The sequence below is a fragment of the Limulus polyphemus genome, unplaced genomic scaffold, assembly GCF_000517525.1.
Source record: "Limulus polyphemus unplaced genomic scaffold, Limulus_polyphemus-2.1.2 Scaffold1449, whole genome shotgun sequence".
NCBI classification, from domain to species: domain Eukaryota; kingdom Metazoa; phylum Arthropoda; class Merostomata; order Xiphosura; family Limulidae; genus Limulus; species Limulus polyphemus.
The window spans coordinates 64,843-83,093 of record NW_013667059.1 but is presented as its reverse complement, the minus strand read 5'-3'; the positions used below and the strand labels follow the sequence as shown (position 1 = coordinate 83,093).

Here is an 18,251-nt window from a genome sequence, read left to right as displayed (position 1 = left end):
GTTTGCTTGACTCAATTATCTATCTCTTTACAGACCAACTATCATTTCCTACCTACAAGTCAGACAAAGCAGTTTTTGCTATTATACTTAGCAACCAGGCCAACCGTTGTTTTTGTCTAAAACTATGACCAAGTCAGACAAACAATTATCTGTTGTTCTGTATCTAACACACAAGTCAACTACCAATTCAGACTAACAAGGAATTGTTTCATAACTACAAATTAGATTAAGTAGGTATTTATTTAAATCTTTAAGTCACTGAAACTAATAATTGCTAGTGACTGTTTTAATTTATGAAACTTTGTTTATTTCACAGTTATTTTATTTCTATCATATCATAAGATTTGTGGTAAAATCTTAAAATTATTAATGTTTTATATTTACAAGTCAGATAAGGTAGCAATTGTTCTTAGACATTCATGCAAGTCAATCCAGCTATCTATTTTTTTACTCACAATTTACACTAATTAGCATTGGACAACACATACAACTTACACAACTATCCATTTTTTGAAACCTAAACTTAAGGCCAAATATAAATTAGGCTAATGGACTCATTAGTCAAATTTGTATTTGGCCTTATTGTTTGAAAACTATGAATAAGACCAACTATAAATTAGACTAGTGAATTATTTATTATTTGAAACCTACGATTATGACCAAACTACAGATCAGAACAATGAATACAATAGTTGAGAGTACTGCTGACTTGAACTTATTACACATAAAAATAAATGAAAATAAAAAACGAGATTTCCAATTACTTTAATTTATTCTATCTAAAGACAAATAAGAATAAAGGTGACTTTATTTCTGAATTTGAATGTTTAATCTATAGATATATCAGAATTAAAATGAAATTCCTGCAACATTATTTTAATTTGTTTTACAGATAAATAAGAAAAACATAATTTTTCCATTAAATTTTAATTTTTACCCCTGAACATAAATATGATGAAAATTAGATTTATTGAAATTTCAATAATTATCTTTAGAAGCCCATAAATAAGGATGAAATTTTTATTGAAATTCAATACTTAATTTAAGTTATCTTCTTTACAGACAGAAGAAGTCAATATCAGCGTCAAATTATCATAACTACTATAAAAAACAGAATAAAGATGATATACTTATTGATTTCTAATTATTATCTTCAGTGGAATATGTGAATTAAAACGAGATTTTTTCTATTTCATAAAGACACAAGTAGCAATAAGAACTTTATTATCTTTAATTTAATTTAATTTAATTTTCAATTGCTATAAATAGTTTAAGATTGTACATGAATTTCTGCATATTTTCATTTATTACTTTTAGAAACAGATTCTAGGTAAATTTGTTTTAATACCTTAGGAGACAAGTGTCCTACTAAATTACAGTCAAACAAGAATGCTAATATAGTTTCTGATTTATGTTTATTACCCTTCAAGACATATAGAAATGTAGCTCATTTTCAATGTAATTTAATTAACATGAGTAACGAAAAAAAAAGAAACGAATATTAGAATTCATTTAACTTCAACACACTATCTCTAGAGGCAAATAAGAATAAAGACGAGATACTTTATAATATTATTTATTCAATTTAAAGAATAAAATAACAAAGAGGGAATTTTTGATGAATGCATTTTATTTCTTTTAGCGATAAAGAGGAATGACTATGATGTTTTGCTGATTTTATGTACTCAAAAAATAAACAGAAAAAGATGAAATATTCGTCCAAGTCTATTTCTCTGTATATGAGCAAGTTGTAATGAAAATGAGGACCGTGTTCAACTTCATTTGCCTACTTCTTACAGATAAATAAGAATTAGGATGAAATTCCTGCTAAATTGTATTCATTCTTTTCAGTAAAAAGAGAACATTTGTGCCGAATTTTTATTTTTGACACTTTTAATTTGGTTTAGAAAAATATGGTATTCCTAAGAAGTTTGTTACATTTCTTTCAGTACAAAATAACAATAAATATGAAGAGTCTGCCGAAGTTCATGAAATTCTTCCAAGAAAAAAGTATAATGATAGAATTTTTCTCATTTCACTTATGAATTTAGGGGCAACGAAGGTGATTCTCATTTGTTGTCTCAAGGAAAAATGTATAATATGAGTACCTATTTACGTGTTTTTGGTTGGGTAAAGCATATTTTTCTAGTGTTGTTAACTCAGTTTGTTTTCATATCAGAATGACATAACATTAAAAATTAGGGGCTTTAGTTTTAAAAGAATATGGAGTTATTAAACTGGTTCTTTATTTTATAATCTCTTTTATTCTTTAAAATGAGAGAATTTTATATATTGCCCCTACAAGTCATACGTAACCAATTCAATGAAATGTATAATTCGTGTTATAACAGAAGTTCCCGTCACGAATTTGGGATAGCGTTCTTGTTCTTTCTAGATGCCGTCGTTTAAATTTCAGATTGTCTTGTGTTGTCATGACAACCTGAATTTCACACTAATGTCAGATTTATTTCAACTTACAGAAAACACGATTTTTGGAGTACCATTAACAATACTTTTGGAATACGACTGTCAAATGTATACACACTGCAGAGTACCTTTAGTTTTTCAAAAGGTAAGTGAAGTTGACGATGAAATACCACTGATTTACTATAGTCTTATTTTGTTAATGAAATCGAAATATGTATAGGTACAATTACACTGTAAAACTTGCTCCAAAATAAATTTGACGCTAATGTAATAATAAAGTAATATTTGTACACACTACCTTAGTTATAGCATAGACCAAATAATAGCAGTAATTAAAGCGGGTACAAGGCAAATTATCAAATTTAATTCTAAAGAATTTTCTTCTTTTTTTTTTTGCATCTATTGTTAAACTTCTGTTCTAATTTATAACGTTATCTAGACAACTAAATTCTATTTTCGTGTCTATTTTGTATTACGAAGAATACAATTAGACACAAGTATGCTTTTTGTGTTAATTTGTCTAGCTTAATATTTTAGTTTTTGCCTAAACGTGGACACTGACACAAATATCAAGCAAAAAGTTTGGTTAATTTGCCAGTTTAATTTGACTGATGTATAGTGATGTAACTTGGATAAGACCAGCTTTAAATCGACTGATGTATAGGATTGTGACTTGGATAAGACAAGCTTTAATACGACTGATGTATAGTGATGCAACTTGGATAAGACCAGCTTTAATTTGACTGATGTATAGTGATGCAACTTGGATAAGACCAGCTTTAATTTGAGTGATGTATAGTGATGTGACTTGGATAAGACCAGCTTTAATTTTACTGATGTATAGGGTTGTGACTTGGATAAGGCCATGTATAATATGACTGATGTAGAATGTTCTAAATTGGCTAATTTGTTACTTTAATCTGACTGATGTAGAATGTTGTAACTTGGATAAGACTAGCTTTAATGTGACTGATGTAGTGTTGTGATTTGTATAATGCCAGCTTTAAGCTGACTGGGTGTTCAGATTTGGATAGACATAGTTGTAGCAATCTTACATTAGTTCAGAAATGGAAAAAAATACTCGAAAGAAGCTTAGAATAGTTTACTTGTTTGTTGTTACGCAACATTCCATACAATGGGCTATCTGTAATCTGCCAACCAGCGGTATCGAAAACTGATTTTATGTTCTCAGACTTTCCGCTGATCCACGTTTAAAATATATATTATGCTGTAATATTTTTGCTTAATTTGTATTTTTTACGTTACGTTTGAAATTCTTCTTTTTACCTCGCAGGTTAAAAATTTTTCAGTAAGAACTTTAAACTGGCCTAACATATTAGTCTAGTAAAATAGGAATTTTTAACTTTTAATTAAAAAAAACATTTTGAGCAAAACCGTTATTCTGACACATTCTTGAATGTTTGCAGATACTGTTTTACCTAGAGAATCAAGGCCTAACGGAAGTAGGGTTATTAAGGGTTGGGTGTTCCAGGCAGAAAGTTGAGGTTAGTTTTCTTTCGACATTTGTAGTTTAAGCCAAAGTATGATATAAATTAAGGAATCCTCAGATCTTGTCGAGTAATATTTACATTTGACCAGAAGTTTATATCCCTGCTCCTTGTCTTTTTCTTATTGGTTTATATGGTATTGGTGTTTAATAATTCCATGAAAAAAATCAGGCAAATCGCTATTTGAAATCGGATTTACAATATTAAAGATTAACGAGAAAACAAAAATATATGTCTTACGTTGACCTCAATTTCTAGGAATATCAGAATTGGTGTCTTCGTTGTTGTGAGTGTTATTAACCTAAATTTAATTACAAAAGTTAATTTCAGACAAAAGACCGATGCAAGTAATCCTTCAACTATATTTTATAAAGAAGTTTTTCACAATTAACCTGTTTCTTCAGACCAAATATTGAGGTATGTCTTCCATTAAAATGAATAACAATTGGAATTAATTGCAAGCTCAGACTATTTTTACTTCATATGTAATAAAGAAGCATAATGAAAAATATTCAGATATTTGGCAGTGGGTGAAGTAACGTTTTCCAGAATGTTACATTTATTGTACCATCGTTTCTATTCATTAAATATTTTTATTTTACATAACATGAAGACAGTACCTTAAAATCTCTTTTTGATTTTGTTTTGGTATTTTTTATAATACTTACGTTTTATAAATATTGCTCCTCATTACACTGATGAAGGTAATTTTTCCCCATTTTTTATTTAAAATATCGATTTTGATTTTCTTTCGTTTGACCTATACAAGTCTTACTTTGTGTTTCTTTAAATCCCAAGATTTTAGAATGTTTTAAGTTCTTTCTAAATACTAAAATTAATAACTTTATTCAAAACAACATTATACCATATGGTACACCAAAACAACATTAAAGCATATGGTACACCAAAACAACATTAAAGCATATGGTACTTCAAAACAACATTATGCCATATGGTACATCAAAACAACATTTTACCATATGGTACATCAAAACAACATTATACCATATGGTACTTCAAAACAACATTATACCATATGGTACTTCAAAACAACATTATGCCATATGGTACATCAAAATTGTTTTGATGTATCATATGGTATAATGTTGTTTTGATGTATCATATGGTATAATGTTGTTTTGATGTATCATATGGTATAATGTTGTTTTGAAGTACCATATGGTATAATGTTGTTTTGAAGTACCATATGGTATAATGTTGTTTTGAAGTACCATATGGTATAATGTTGTTTTGAAGTACCATATGGTATAATGTTGTTTTGATGTACCATATGGTAAAATGTTGGGAAATAGTTTGATACATTAAAACAGATGATGTGTGACGTGGCTTCATTAAGGAATAAGTTTGATACATTAAAACAGATGATGTGTGACGTGGCTTCATTAAGGAATAAAGTTTGATACATTAAAACAGATGATGTGTGACGTGGCTTCATTAAGGATTAAGTTTGATACATGAAAACAGATGATGTGTGACGTGGCTTCATTAAGGATTAAGTTTGATACATGAAAACAGATGATGTGTGACGTGGCTTCATTAAGGATTAAGTTTGATACACATAATGTGGATGTTCTGATTCAAGATGACGGAAGGTATATTGGACAGTGGACACCTTCAGGGATAGATTGTATGGAAGAGAGTCTCTTGACGATATAATCACGTGCTTCAGAGAGTGCTTCACATCAGTGCTTCAGAGAGTGTGTTAATTATTAGAAAATTAAAAACGAGAGTGATTAATGATTAATTATGCAATCAGTTTAGGGTTAGTGCCTCAGATAGTTTCTGCAACTCGTAACCAAAGATGATCGTTGGTTAAATTGGAACATGCTTTTATAAACTTAACAAAGATGGTGGTAAAATTATAAACTCTTTTTTTTTCTCAGCTGTTACAAATTGTTAACATGGAGGTTGTAAGACAATTGTTCAACATAGTATAGTACGAAGTTTTGATCAAATCGATAAACCTTAGTAAGTTGTGACAAAACAATACTCTTCTGTAGAATGTCCAGCGTTTCCATTAGATGTTCATCTAGTTGAGTATAATAGTTGTGGAGTTATCTTTAGATGTTGTGATCAAGTTATTTTGTGACGAAGCACTATTTTATACCATCTAGTCTCATTAGGTCCTTTGAATAATACGTTTATGTTAAACTCACCCAACATTGGACATAGTGTATCCAGTTCTATTATTTTATGGTACAGGGTTAAAAGTCACATTTCTGGGTGGTGATGTCTATTAACGTCATAGAGGCATCATGTGCAGGGTTAAAGGTCACATCTACGGATGGCGATGCCTATTAGCGTGATAGAAGGAGCATGTACGGGATTAAAGTTCACATTTTTGGGTGGTGATGTCTATTAACGTCATAGAGGCATCATGTGCAGGATTGAAGATCACATTTATAAGTGACGATGTCTATTAACATGATAGAAGCATCATGTGCAGGGTTAAAGGTCACATTTCTGGGTGGGTATGTCTATTAGCGTGATAGAAGGATCATGTACAGGGTTAAAGGTTACATAATGTGTTAGCCTATTAGCATTGGGTTCAATGCAGTTGTTTTGTACAGATATCACAATCACTTCTTCTTTTAAGTGATATTTGTTTTTATTTAAGGTACTGAAGAAGGAAATTGAGGCTAGTTTCTATACTTCTCCAAATTTAGTTGACAATATTTTACACAGCTGTTCTCCACACGAGGTAGCCAGTTTGTTGAAACAGTTCATCCGGGGCCTTCCGGAACCTCTTCTCACCAACAAATACATGAACGCCTTTCTACAAATACAGCGTAAGTCAATTAATAAAATACATTTCTAGTCATGTTTATTGTTTATGTAAACACACAAGTTGTAATAGAAGTTTGGTTTTCATTATTCTAATGGAGTCTGAATGATTCTACCGCGAAAAACTTCTTTTGTATAGAAGGAACTCCTAGTCATCTTATGGAGAAGGAAAATAAGCATGAAATTTGTAAAAGTATTTTTAAAGGAATGACGAATGTTTTTATTGCGTTTTTTCTCTAACATCTTTATTGACTTTGTCTTAAGAACTCTACATACATGTAACTTAAAATCTAACAAGTTTTGATACAGTTTAAATTTACATTACACAGTGAAGCAAGAAGGATAATTTTCTCAACTATTTTAGAATTAAGGATGGAAAGGAAAATTAACTTGTAAGACAAAGAATTTCCTAGATTTCGTCAAAATAAAGGAGGAACAAGAAATATAATTTGAAATACTAAAAAGAAAACGACATCTAATAAGATGCCACAAACTGAAAGCTGGGCAAAAAAAGTTGGAATATGGTGAAGTGTGTGTGTCTGATTACTGCGCCCCCCAGTGGCACAGCGGTATGTCTGCGGACTTACAACACTAGAAACCTGGTTTCGATATCCGTGGTGGGCAGAGCACAGATAGCCCTTTGTGTAGCTTTGTGCTTAACTACAAACCAAAAAAACAAACTGATTACTGTATAGCCGTAACGTGTTTAAAAATTAGCCTTTCTTTTTTCTTGCTAATTCATATGTTAACATTGGGTGTCAGTTTTACATAATTCTTTTAAATAGTTGGAATAATTATTAACGTGTTACTGTACAGATGTCGCTAGCTTTGTTTTAACTACGTTGGTTCCTTTGTTCTACCTGTATGTAAATTATGTACAATCTTATTGAAATTATTGAATGCCGGGTTTTCTCTCTTGTGATAAGACTGATATAATTCAATGTATTATTAGACTTATTAGTGTATCAGTAGTTACCCCAGGAGTTCAGACACGCCACTAGAGGGTGCTACACATGTGTCGAACTCAGGGATGGAGAAGGGGATAACGATGACGTCATAGTTCCAGGAAGTAAGGCCAGCACAAATTTGAACAACATGACTATAATTAATAGAGTCGGTATAAACACTAAATTACTAGTTAATTAAATTTCCTGACCATTTATAGTTAAATCATCTTAAAAGGATGATATCATGAAATGATTAAACTTACTGTTTGACTCTTTAATTATAAATCAAGAGATTATTTCAACGACTTTCGGCGCTTATTTAATATGCAAGACAAAATATTTCATTTTACACATGATACTTTTATAGTTTTATCTTAAATGAGTTTTACAAAGGCAGACACTATACTTCCACTTGTGATTACATCATCAATGTCTAGATTTAAAACCAATATTTTGCATATTTTAATATCTGTACTAGTTCATTTTGCTACAACTAAAAATAATAAATGAATGCCTTGATGTTTATCCATCCATCATTGTCCAGTACCCGAGTTCGTAGTGTCCGCTGGAATGTATCATGGAACTATTACGTAATTGTCCGTCATGGCTGCCTGTCATGGCGGCATAACAACGCCCCCTCTGGTGACACTTCGTGGAATTATGACGTCATGGTCGCTTCTCATGGCAGCCTAGCAACGCGTTCCTAACAAACACGTCCTCTGGTGTCATTTTGTGGAACTATGACGTCATCGTCTTTGATGGCATCATCTCCTTCCCCCCGAGTACGACACACGTGTAGCGCCCTCTAGCGGCACATCTGAACTTCCGGGGTAACTACTTGTATTGCAAAGGTTATATTTTTTTAAAAAGTCTGAACAATAATCTGATTAGAACAAGAGTTTATTTCTTTATTGACCTAGATATTTTGAAATACAAAGCCTGAAAACTATTTGTCTGTAATGCAGGATTTTTGTTTACAGATATCCAAGAAACCGTTAAACAACTACAGACGTTAAACCTTTTGGTATTACTGTTACCAGAAGCTCACCAAGAAACTTTACTTGTAAGTTTACGTCATTTGGTAAATAATCAAATAAATTAAAGCATTTATTATAATGTGTGACAATATCAAGTACGTTCAGAAATGAAAATAACTTATCTGTCATAAATATAAAATTTAAGTATAACTTTAGAACTAATGCTAGGAGAGTGTAGACTAATATTTTACTTTACTGTTTTTATAAATAAAGGTGAAGAGTTTTAGAAACTGACAACTTTACTACAACGATATGAATTTTCTTTGTTGAGTGATAAACAACGTATATTTTGTTTATTAGAGATTCCATGTTTGACAATCAATTTGGAGTTAGTTATTGATAATCAGGTCTGAATGCCCGCTTCGACAAGAAAACGTTTTATGTTGTTATTTTAATTTAACCTTTAATGATTTACAAGGCAGTAATAATAATGTTAACCGAAGAATCAAGATTCAACAGGAGTTAAGAAAATATAAACTTGATATTACACACACAAAAAGATAAGTAATGTCAAATTTCTCAGAATATTTGTGTTTCTGGAAAGAAAATGTGTGTTCTTTATATTAAGACCCATCTAATATACAAGGCTGAATTTCTTGCTCTTCATAACCAGCAAAGTATCAGATTAACATGACAGTTATCTTGATACAATATGTTATAAAGCTCAAATAAGTCTAACTCAATAAAAGATAATAAACAAAATTCACATTAAAATAATTTGATATTCAAAATAAGTATATATATTCCATTTAAACCTAAGAATGACAAAACTACAAAATTAATATATATTATGGATGCCAATTGTAAAGCTGGTTCTACTATTATTATATCTTGATAATAGATTCATTTTCATGGACTGATCATGTACCTCCAATCACATCATAGACTTGTTAAGTACCTTCCTACCACGAACTAATCAAGATATTCCTTGTCATAAAGTGATCAAGTGGATCTTTATCACAGACATCGACTGATCATGTACCTCCCATCATATCACAGACTGGTTAAGTACCTTCCTACCACGAACTAATCAAGATATTCTTTTGTTATAAAGTGATCAAGTGAATCTTTATCTCAGACATCGACTGATCATGTACCTCCCATCATATCATAGACTAGTTAAGTACCTTCCTACTACAAACTAATCAAGATATTCCTTGTTATAAAGTGATCAAATGGATCTTTATCACAGACATGGTCTGATCATGTACCTCACATCATATCATAGACTGGTTAAGTACCTTCCTACCACTGACTAATCAAGATCTTCCTTGTTATAAAGTGATCAAATGGATCTTCATCACAGACATGGTCTGATCATGTACCTCCCATCATATTATAGACTAGTTAAGTACCTTCCTACTACAAACTAATCAAGATATTCCTTGTCATAAAGTGATCAAATGGATCTTCATCACAGACATGGTCTGATCATGTTCCTCCCATCATATCATAGACTAGTTAAGTACATTCCTACCACTGACCAATCAAGATCTTCTTTGTCAAAAAGTGAGCATTTGGATTTTGCATCACATAAAGTGCAAATATCTGCCCATCATGAATTGGTCAAAAGTCTTTCCACCACAGACTTGTCAAGTGACTCCCAATTATGGACTGGTCAAGAGCATGTACATTATAGGCTGGTCAAGAGTATCTACATTATGAGTTGGTCAAGATCCTCTACAATATAGGTTGGTCAACAGTTTCTACATCTCAGGTTGTTCAAGAACCTAAGTACCTTATTAGGCTGACAAAGTATCTCCCTATCACAGATTAGTCGAGTATCTATCTTTCTCTCTTTCATAGTCTGGTCAAGTACTTACCCAACAAGTACGTGAAATAAGCGACTGTTGACCACTCGCCAAAATACTTGCTTATGATATAAGTCCACCTGCTAAATTACGGAAGAGAACAAATTGGTTATCTGGTTAACCTGCGAAATAAGTATATGTAAGCTACTGGACAGCAATTATCTTATGTGAATACATACTGGACAGCAGTTATCTTATGTGAATACATACTGGACAGCAATTATCTTATGTGAATACATACTGGACAGCAATTATCTTATGTGAATACATACTGGATACGACTGAATTCTTTACTGCCATAAATATGTACTAAATATAGTTAGAAGCTTTTGGTTTACTATCTTCACCAATGGAGAGTTAAAAATAACTTTAGTTAGCGAGAAACAGTTAAAATGCAGTCCTTATAAAAGCTTTACTGTGAATAAATTGCAATTACTGAAAAGTTTGAAAGTCTATCGTTTTCGTATATTCAAAGCTACGATAAAAATATGAACTCTAGAGAATATCCAGATGTACATTACCAAATTTAAATTCACACTAAATTTTCTGATATGGAATATGGCTGAAATAAGGAAAAGAAGGAAGAGACAGATAAAATGGACAGGGAATAACTTTTATTGTGTATCTAAAAATTTTATTATTTATTAATGCAAAACTACTGTTAATAAATATAATGTACACCAGCAGTTAGCTTTGTATCAGAAGAAATGTAACGTTGTAAAGAAACGAAAGGAAACTAATTTCATTCAACAATGTCGCCAACATCCCACATAATCTCATCCAACAATACCATAGATACTCGACATAGCCTATGTTTTTTATAAATAATTGGTTTTTAGAGATACATATTTTTCTTGTTTAGGCTCTTGTCACTTTTCTGGCACAGTTAGCAGCAAATGAAGACAAGAATAAGATGAATCTTCGGAATATCGCTATGATAGTAGCACCAAACCTGTTTCCTCCTCCTCCAAAAGGCGACTTACAATCGGAACTTCATGTGGCTACCATAACGTGCAGGGTGACGGAAATGTTGATCAAATACAGGGACATTTTGTGGACGGTAAATTAAATAATTTTTGCTTTAAATTAAATATTTCATGCTATTTTTTATATTTATAACATATAATAAAACCAAATATTTTGATTGTAATTATTTTATGACATGTTTTATTAATAACCTTATTAACTGCTTTTCATGCTATGGTGTAAAATTTACAAACTGAATTGGAAAGAAAGTACACATTAATAATTCTGATAAATTAATGCTTTATGTTAATAAACCAAAATGTTTCTGTGATAATATTACTAATAGGAACTATCTACATCAGGTGGCTCAGCGGTAAGTCTGAGAGTTTATACCGTTAAAAATCTGGTTGCGATGCCCGCGGTGGGTAGAGCACAGATAGCTCATTATGATTACTAGTGATTCACAAATATATACATATATATATATATATGTGTGTGTGTGTGTGTGTGTGTTTCATTTTAACAAATTCGGCTAACGCCTACCAAGAAATATATGGATTATGTACTGGAGAAAATTTCAGTTTGAAGTTTCATACATAACAAATTTCAGTGAGAAAGACTAGGTTATATTAAAACGATACTGAGACCTCACTACGTGGTAACTTTTTATGCTGCCTCGTTCGGCATGCTCTATCTGACGATTGCGCATCATTATTATAACCATGCAGAGTAATTTCCATTCCAAATAGCTCCTTTGTAAGGCTGTCATGTCCAAAGCACAACGCTCCTCCACGAAGTCTTTCTATAATTGATCTAGTGTACAAGAACGATTGTTTTCAATTGCCCGCTTCAATAATCTGACTGCGCAGAAACCCATAAGCGCGCGATTTCACCGGCATGTTTCTGTATGGATATCCACTTCACTCTTCAGCTGCTTGAAGTATGCGATGGTTGAACAAATATGTCGTGGAAGCAGCTTGTGTACACGTCACTTGTGTCGCTTTTCCAGATTGAGAGCCATCTTGATTATGTGAGATACGTGGACGGCTTTAGCTACTGACCTTTGTGTTTGTAGTTTCTCACCTGTTACAAGACGTCACACTTTACTTACCACACCTGGTACGACTTGTTACAAGCCTTTTTTTCCCGGATAGTTGTGGTTCCCAAGTTGATTCATATTCCTTTGTTTTCCATTGTTATTAAGTACAATTAATATCCCTTCCTCCGAAACTTTAATTCCCCAATCAGATCACAAATATGTGATAAGGCTGTACTAGTGTTTTGGGAAGAGCTGATGCATACCCTATCCAAAAATCATCAATTTGCACAATACGGATGTAACGCGATAAATGTCGATATTTAGTTATGATGCATCCGTCTCACAGCGACTTCATACAGGCTGTGTTGTCACGTGACATATTCAAATTCGTTTTAATGTAAAGTAATGAATCCTCTGTAAAGATTCGTACTTTATGTGATATGTTCCTAATATTATATTATTTATTTATATAATTTACTAATTATATTTTAACGTCAATTACTTATTTTTTATTGTCACTTTTTTTCTGTGTAGCACAAAGAAGTGTTACTGAGTCTATCTATTAACCAATTCTGTTTTCAGATCCCAATTTGCTTGTTAAAACAAGTCCGAAAGAATAACGAATACGAAGCCTTAAAGAAAACTGACCATAAATTAGTAAGTTATTTTGTAAAATAATGCATTGATATTTTGATAGAAATAATTATGGACATCGAAATGCAATGAGAATGTTTCAACTAGACATTTTATCAATTGTTTAACAAATAGAAGTGTTTTTAGTGGTAAAATCCTAATATTCAAAAAATAACATAACATTGGAGATTGAATACTTTTAATAGCTACAACTTCCATAAAAAATAACCTGTGATAAAAAAAAGATTATCATCTTGTCCAGGAAAAAAGGAATACAATATTTACATGTCTATCTGAAATTATTTGCTTTACATATTTTAAAGCCATATATGATGTACATTATGAATATAATTATTTTTATCTGCAGAAAAAGAAACTGAGAAAGAAAATACGAGTAGATTTCTACGAAATAATAGAACAAGTAAGGTCAATACTGTTTCTTTTTCTTATTGGTCAACAATAGCTCCTATGATATGTAGCGTGGAGAAATACAAGCAGTTAACAAAACTAATTACATATTATACATTTGATTGCAGCAACACTTATAACAGTGAAAGTTCTTAAAGTATTTATATATATATATATTATAGGTATGTATGTATGTGTATATACATATGTGTGTATCTAGGTATGTATTTGTGTGTGCATCACCATCTTGGTTGGTGTTAACGAATTGCCTATGATTTAGCCTATGTGTGAAAGTAATGTATGATTTACTGATTTAATATTATTGTATTTCTAAAGGATGAGTATTTTTGGGTTATATAAACAATATAGTATTGTCACAAACATATTTTTTTATTTTCTTAATAAATTTAATAAAACTGTTTATTTATTATTATTGATATTATGTAACTGTTATTTTAAATTATCATATCACACAACAAGTGTTATCTTATAAAATGCACCATTAGCGTGTTATAGAAACCGTTTCAAATAGGAGAATTTAATATTGTTAAAATTTCACAATCAAGATGTATGAGAACAAAAACATATTTTAGAAAGAATACAAAAATATTAAATATTTATTACAACAAAGAAACTAGTCGCCAACCTTTTCTAGCCACTTATTTAACACGTTCATTAAGCAGGCAATTAATGTACAGTTCAGATTTGTGACGAACCGAATAGTAACGTTACATTGGTTTTTAGGGCTAATTTAAATAAAGAGAGGCTTAGTAAAATATTATATATGTTTATCACTAAACATATTCAAATAATGGAGCTTATATCTGATGTTGATTTATTCTAATGTGATTTTGTCCCCCGGTGGCACTGTTGTAAGTCTGCGAACTTATAACGCTAAAAACCGGGTTTCGATACCCGTGGTGGGCACAGCACATAGAGCCCATTAAGTAGCTTTGTGCTTAACATAAAGTAAATATAATGGTATTTTATACTGCTCCCTCCAAATGGTTCAACGGCAGGCTTCAGTGTCTATTACGCAAAATTCAGTATTAAATCTCTGCGTTGAGCACAGTGCAGATAGTCTCTTGTGCAGCTTTGCGCTGAAAACAAACAATATGCAATAAGTTCACAGATAGTACATGTAGAGCAAAAACACAATTTACAACATTCATTGCGAATGTGGACTCCACAAGAGAGACTAAAATACCAAAAAAGGTAGAATTCAAGAGCCAGAAATAGGAGAGTCTGTAATCTTTCTGCAATAACCCATTATACAAGAGAAGAAGCCATACAATAATAGTGAAATAATGGAATATGAACCGTACAGGAGAAAAAGAAAGGTAAAAGAAGCCTTCTAGATTCACTTAATTGATAACACACTCACTCAACTTAGTATATCATTCAGGAAAACCTGTATACCTCTCTTGAAGGCATTCAAATAAGTTAGTTCTTCCAATGGAAGAAATTCTAGACGAGTAGATAATACATTAGTCTCTATACTAAGAATACCACCACAGAAACAGTTTTTCTCAAACAGAACATAAACTGACAGGTATTCGGATGGAAAATTAGCCCGAGTTGCAAAACAACTCAAACTATTTAGCGTCAGGGATTATCTAGTCCTTCTTCGCTCCGCAAGTGGTTAGGCCGTATTTAACGATATTATTGTTTTTAATATATTGCGTGATTGTTGACAAAGGCTGACAAAGTGAAGGCTAGGCGAATCCTAGTAGTCTAAAGAGCGAAGAAGACGAGAAATTGTTACAAAACTGCAACAAACGGTCCTGAACAGGGGCTAGCAGGGATCTACAGGTCCAACGCCTTGAAATTATGTGTGTGTGGAAACGGGAGTGCCCACTTTCACAGGGTGGGACCGACCAGATGAAGACTACGTGAAGTACTTAGAAAATAAATTACTTAGATATAATAGTTAAGATGTAATATTATCTCGGAGGATAAAATTATATAGGGATAGGTATTTTCTCCATGATCGGGGGCAATATTGGAGAAGAGAGACGTAAGTGGTTTTTGCAGTATTTGATTGCGTGATTAATTAACCTATTTTCTATAGAAGATAAGTCAGAGTGTTTTTCAACATAACAGTGTAGGTAGGGAGGTGATATACCAATCATGCGGTTATGTTGTAATGCTGTGAGCTGTTGTGTTTTTATGTTACATGTTATCATGCAGGCATTTCCATAATGGCTCTGATGAAGGATTATGTATATGTATAGAACAATGGTTGTCTTGCATCTGTGTACGTTGTGGCTCATTTTCATCAGGTATGTTATTCTGGCTGGTGTGTTTTTTTAGAGATTTCTATGATATGGGAGCTACAGGTGAAACTACAATTTAGTGTGACGCCTAAGAATTTCACAGTGTTAGAGAAGGTGATAGGAGAGGTGTAAAGAGCTAGTCTGGCATTTCTGATGTTTTTACATTTTTAGTCCTTCTCGTGACCTCCCTCAAAATGGAAGTCGAAACGTACAAAAACAGCTAGTTAGTATCTAGTGATAAAGAAGATTAATAATGAAACGTACATGCTATTAACGATGACAAAAAAACAACAAGTATACACTTTGATTTGGGTTTTTAATTTTACAATGGCTATCGCATATTTCATGCTGTCTAAATAAGTATGCACAGTGTGATGTAGCTCCAAACTATCCCTAATTAAACCAAACTGTGTGCTTGACACAAATTCAACATTTGGACGTGTTTCTAAACTTACATTACTTGAAAGAAAAACTTAGATTACTGGGAGTGTATCAAAATTTTATTACTTTGATAAAAATATATCCTTGGGCAGGTTGATTGGATTAAAATGCGTTTGACAAAGAACTTAAGGCAGCTGGAATTGTTTCCTTTGGTTATCGTAAGGTGACTGTAGGTTCAGAAATCAAGACAGGTGGTATTGTTTACAAGCTCACAATGATTGTCACAGCAGACTATCGTACTTACAGATATATTTTCTTTACGCTGTTAATCAATGTATTGCCATCAACTTTCCCTATTTAAACCCAAAATATACATTTCTCACGTTGTTTGGGTAGACTATCGTATATACACATATCATTTTTGAGAAGTATTTTTTTAAATACCAACTTTCACTCCTCACACCCCCATTAATTCTTAATTTACTCCTTTCAAAGCCACCAGGATAAAAGGCTATGTAAAGGAAGGTGCGCCTTCCAAAATCATTAGGTTATTAGGTTTCATGGAGCACCTTCCAAAATCATTAGGTTATCAGGTTTCATGGAGCACCTCCCAAAATTATTAGGTTATCAGGTTTCATGGAGCGCCTTCCAAAATTATTAGGTTATGGTTATCAGGTTTCATGGAGTGCCTTCTGAAATCATTAGATTATCAGGTTTCATGGAGCGCCTTCCAAAATCACGTACACGTTAGATCAACCATTTCATCAGAAAAGCCGTTTCCAGGTCATCTTTAGTGTCTGGGAGTAGTATGTATGTTATCTCTCAAGAGCATCTCATACATGCTGGATGTCAGTGGAGACATCTCCATGAGCCAGTCTCCCTTTTCAAGTCAAATGAGAGTGCAGGCAACTTTATATGACCAATCCACCACTTTTTAGGGAATTTGTTGTCCAGTTTAGCAAAGAAAGGATCGGTGCTACCATTCGCTAGGCCTAAAATCAGAACAATGGATAACATGTGTGATATTAATAGTTTAGTGTAAATAAACATATCCTCTGTAAAGAACTTCAAAGACTTGTAAAACGTCTTAAAGGTGAAGAATGTAATATAAATACAAGCTCGCTATCGCTGAAGTAAAATGCATAATTGATAAAAAGATAATATTACCAGTGAAATGTCTCTTTTCTCTATGGTTTAAAAGTATTATCTATAGTCATACAACTGAATCTTAAGTTACTGAATCAGGAAAAGCTCGAAAATATATAATAATGTATTGAAGTATGTTTTATTTGTTTAATAATATTTCGGTTAAAATAACTAATCTCTAATGTATCCTCTAGTCGAACATCACCAAGGCCGAGATAGTAATAAAACCCCGACAGTTTAATTCCCAACCTTTCTCTGTAAATATTGACGTTAATACTAGGGTTAGCGATGTGACCTATACAGCGGCTCAACATCTTGATGTGATTTTCTCTTCACAGAACATTGCTAATAAAGACGGTTATTCTCAAAGGTAAGAAAGGATTTGTTACATAAAGTTACTTGAAATACGAGAATGAGCGATATATACTAAACATGTTTGTTAACTCCTGCAGTAATATTATAGTCAGGATAGCAGCTGCATGTTACCTCAAGGATCATCAAAGTCAGTAAGGGATATGTTTGTTACCTCCTAGTCTAACTATATTACTCTAGGAGGTAACAAACATCTTCCATATCTAACTATATTACTCTAGGAGGTAACAAACATCTTCCATATCTAACTATATTACTCTAGGAGGTAACAAACATCTTCCATATCTAACTATATTACTCTAGGAGGTAACAAACATCTTCCATATCTAACTATATTACTTATGGGAGATGGTTTTTACCTCCTGGAACAATATTATCAGAAAGAGAAGAAATTTCAAAAAAACATAAGAACTAAGGTCAAGGAAAAATTTTTTGGTTAACTTCAGGATTATTATAGTCAGAGAAAAGAGACGTTTCTTACCTGTTCCAGTATTA

At 32.2% G+C, this 18,251-nt stretch overlaps 2 protein-coding genes across 2 annotated transcripts in view; one reads left to right on the top strand and one right to left on the bottom strand.

Annotated features, from left to right (window-relative positions):
- Positions 1–18,251, top strand: part of LOC106463631 (rho GTPase-activating protein 18-like) — a 37,142-nt gene that overhangs the window by 14,470 nt on the left and 4,421 nt on the right. The window contains exons 7-15 of the mRNA XM_022391170.1: positions 2,481–2,572; positions 3,855–3,932; positions 6,574–6,745; positions 8,668–8,750; positions 11,398–11,595; positions 13,123–13,197; positions 13,541–13,595; positions 14,056–14,060; positions 17,579–17,754. Coding sequence (XP_022246878.1) covers positions 2,481–2,572; positions 3,855–3,932; positions 6,574–6,745; positions 8,668–8,750; positions 11,398–11,595; positions 13,123–13,197; positions 13,541–13,595; positions 14,056–14,060; positions 17,579–17,754 — 934 coding nt within the window. The remainder of the gene's footprint in view (positions 1–2,480; positions 2,573–3,854; positions 3,933–6,573; positions 6,746–8,667; positions 8,751–11,397; positions 11,596–13,122; positions 13,198–13,540; positions 13,596–14,055; positions 14,061–17,578; positions 17,755–18,251) is intronic.
- The window catches only part of LOC106463627 (potassium voltage-gated channel protein Shaw-like), a 39,311-nt gene continuing 27,951 nt past the window's right edge, over positions 6,892–18,251 (bottom strand). Inside the window, exon 4 of the mRNA XM_022391169.1 lies at positions 6,892–8,521. Within this exon, the coding sequence (XP_022246877.1) occupies positions 8,493–8,521 (29 nt within the window). The 3' untranslated portion in view covers positions 6,892–8,492. The remainder of the gene's footprint in view (positions 8,522–18,251) is intronic.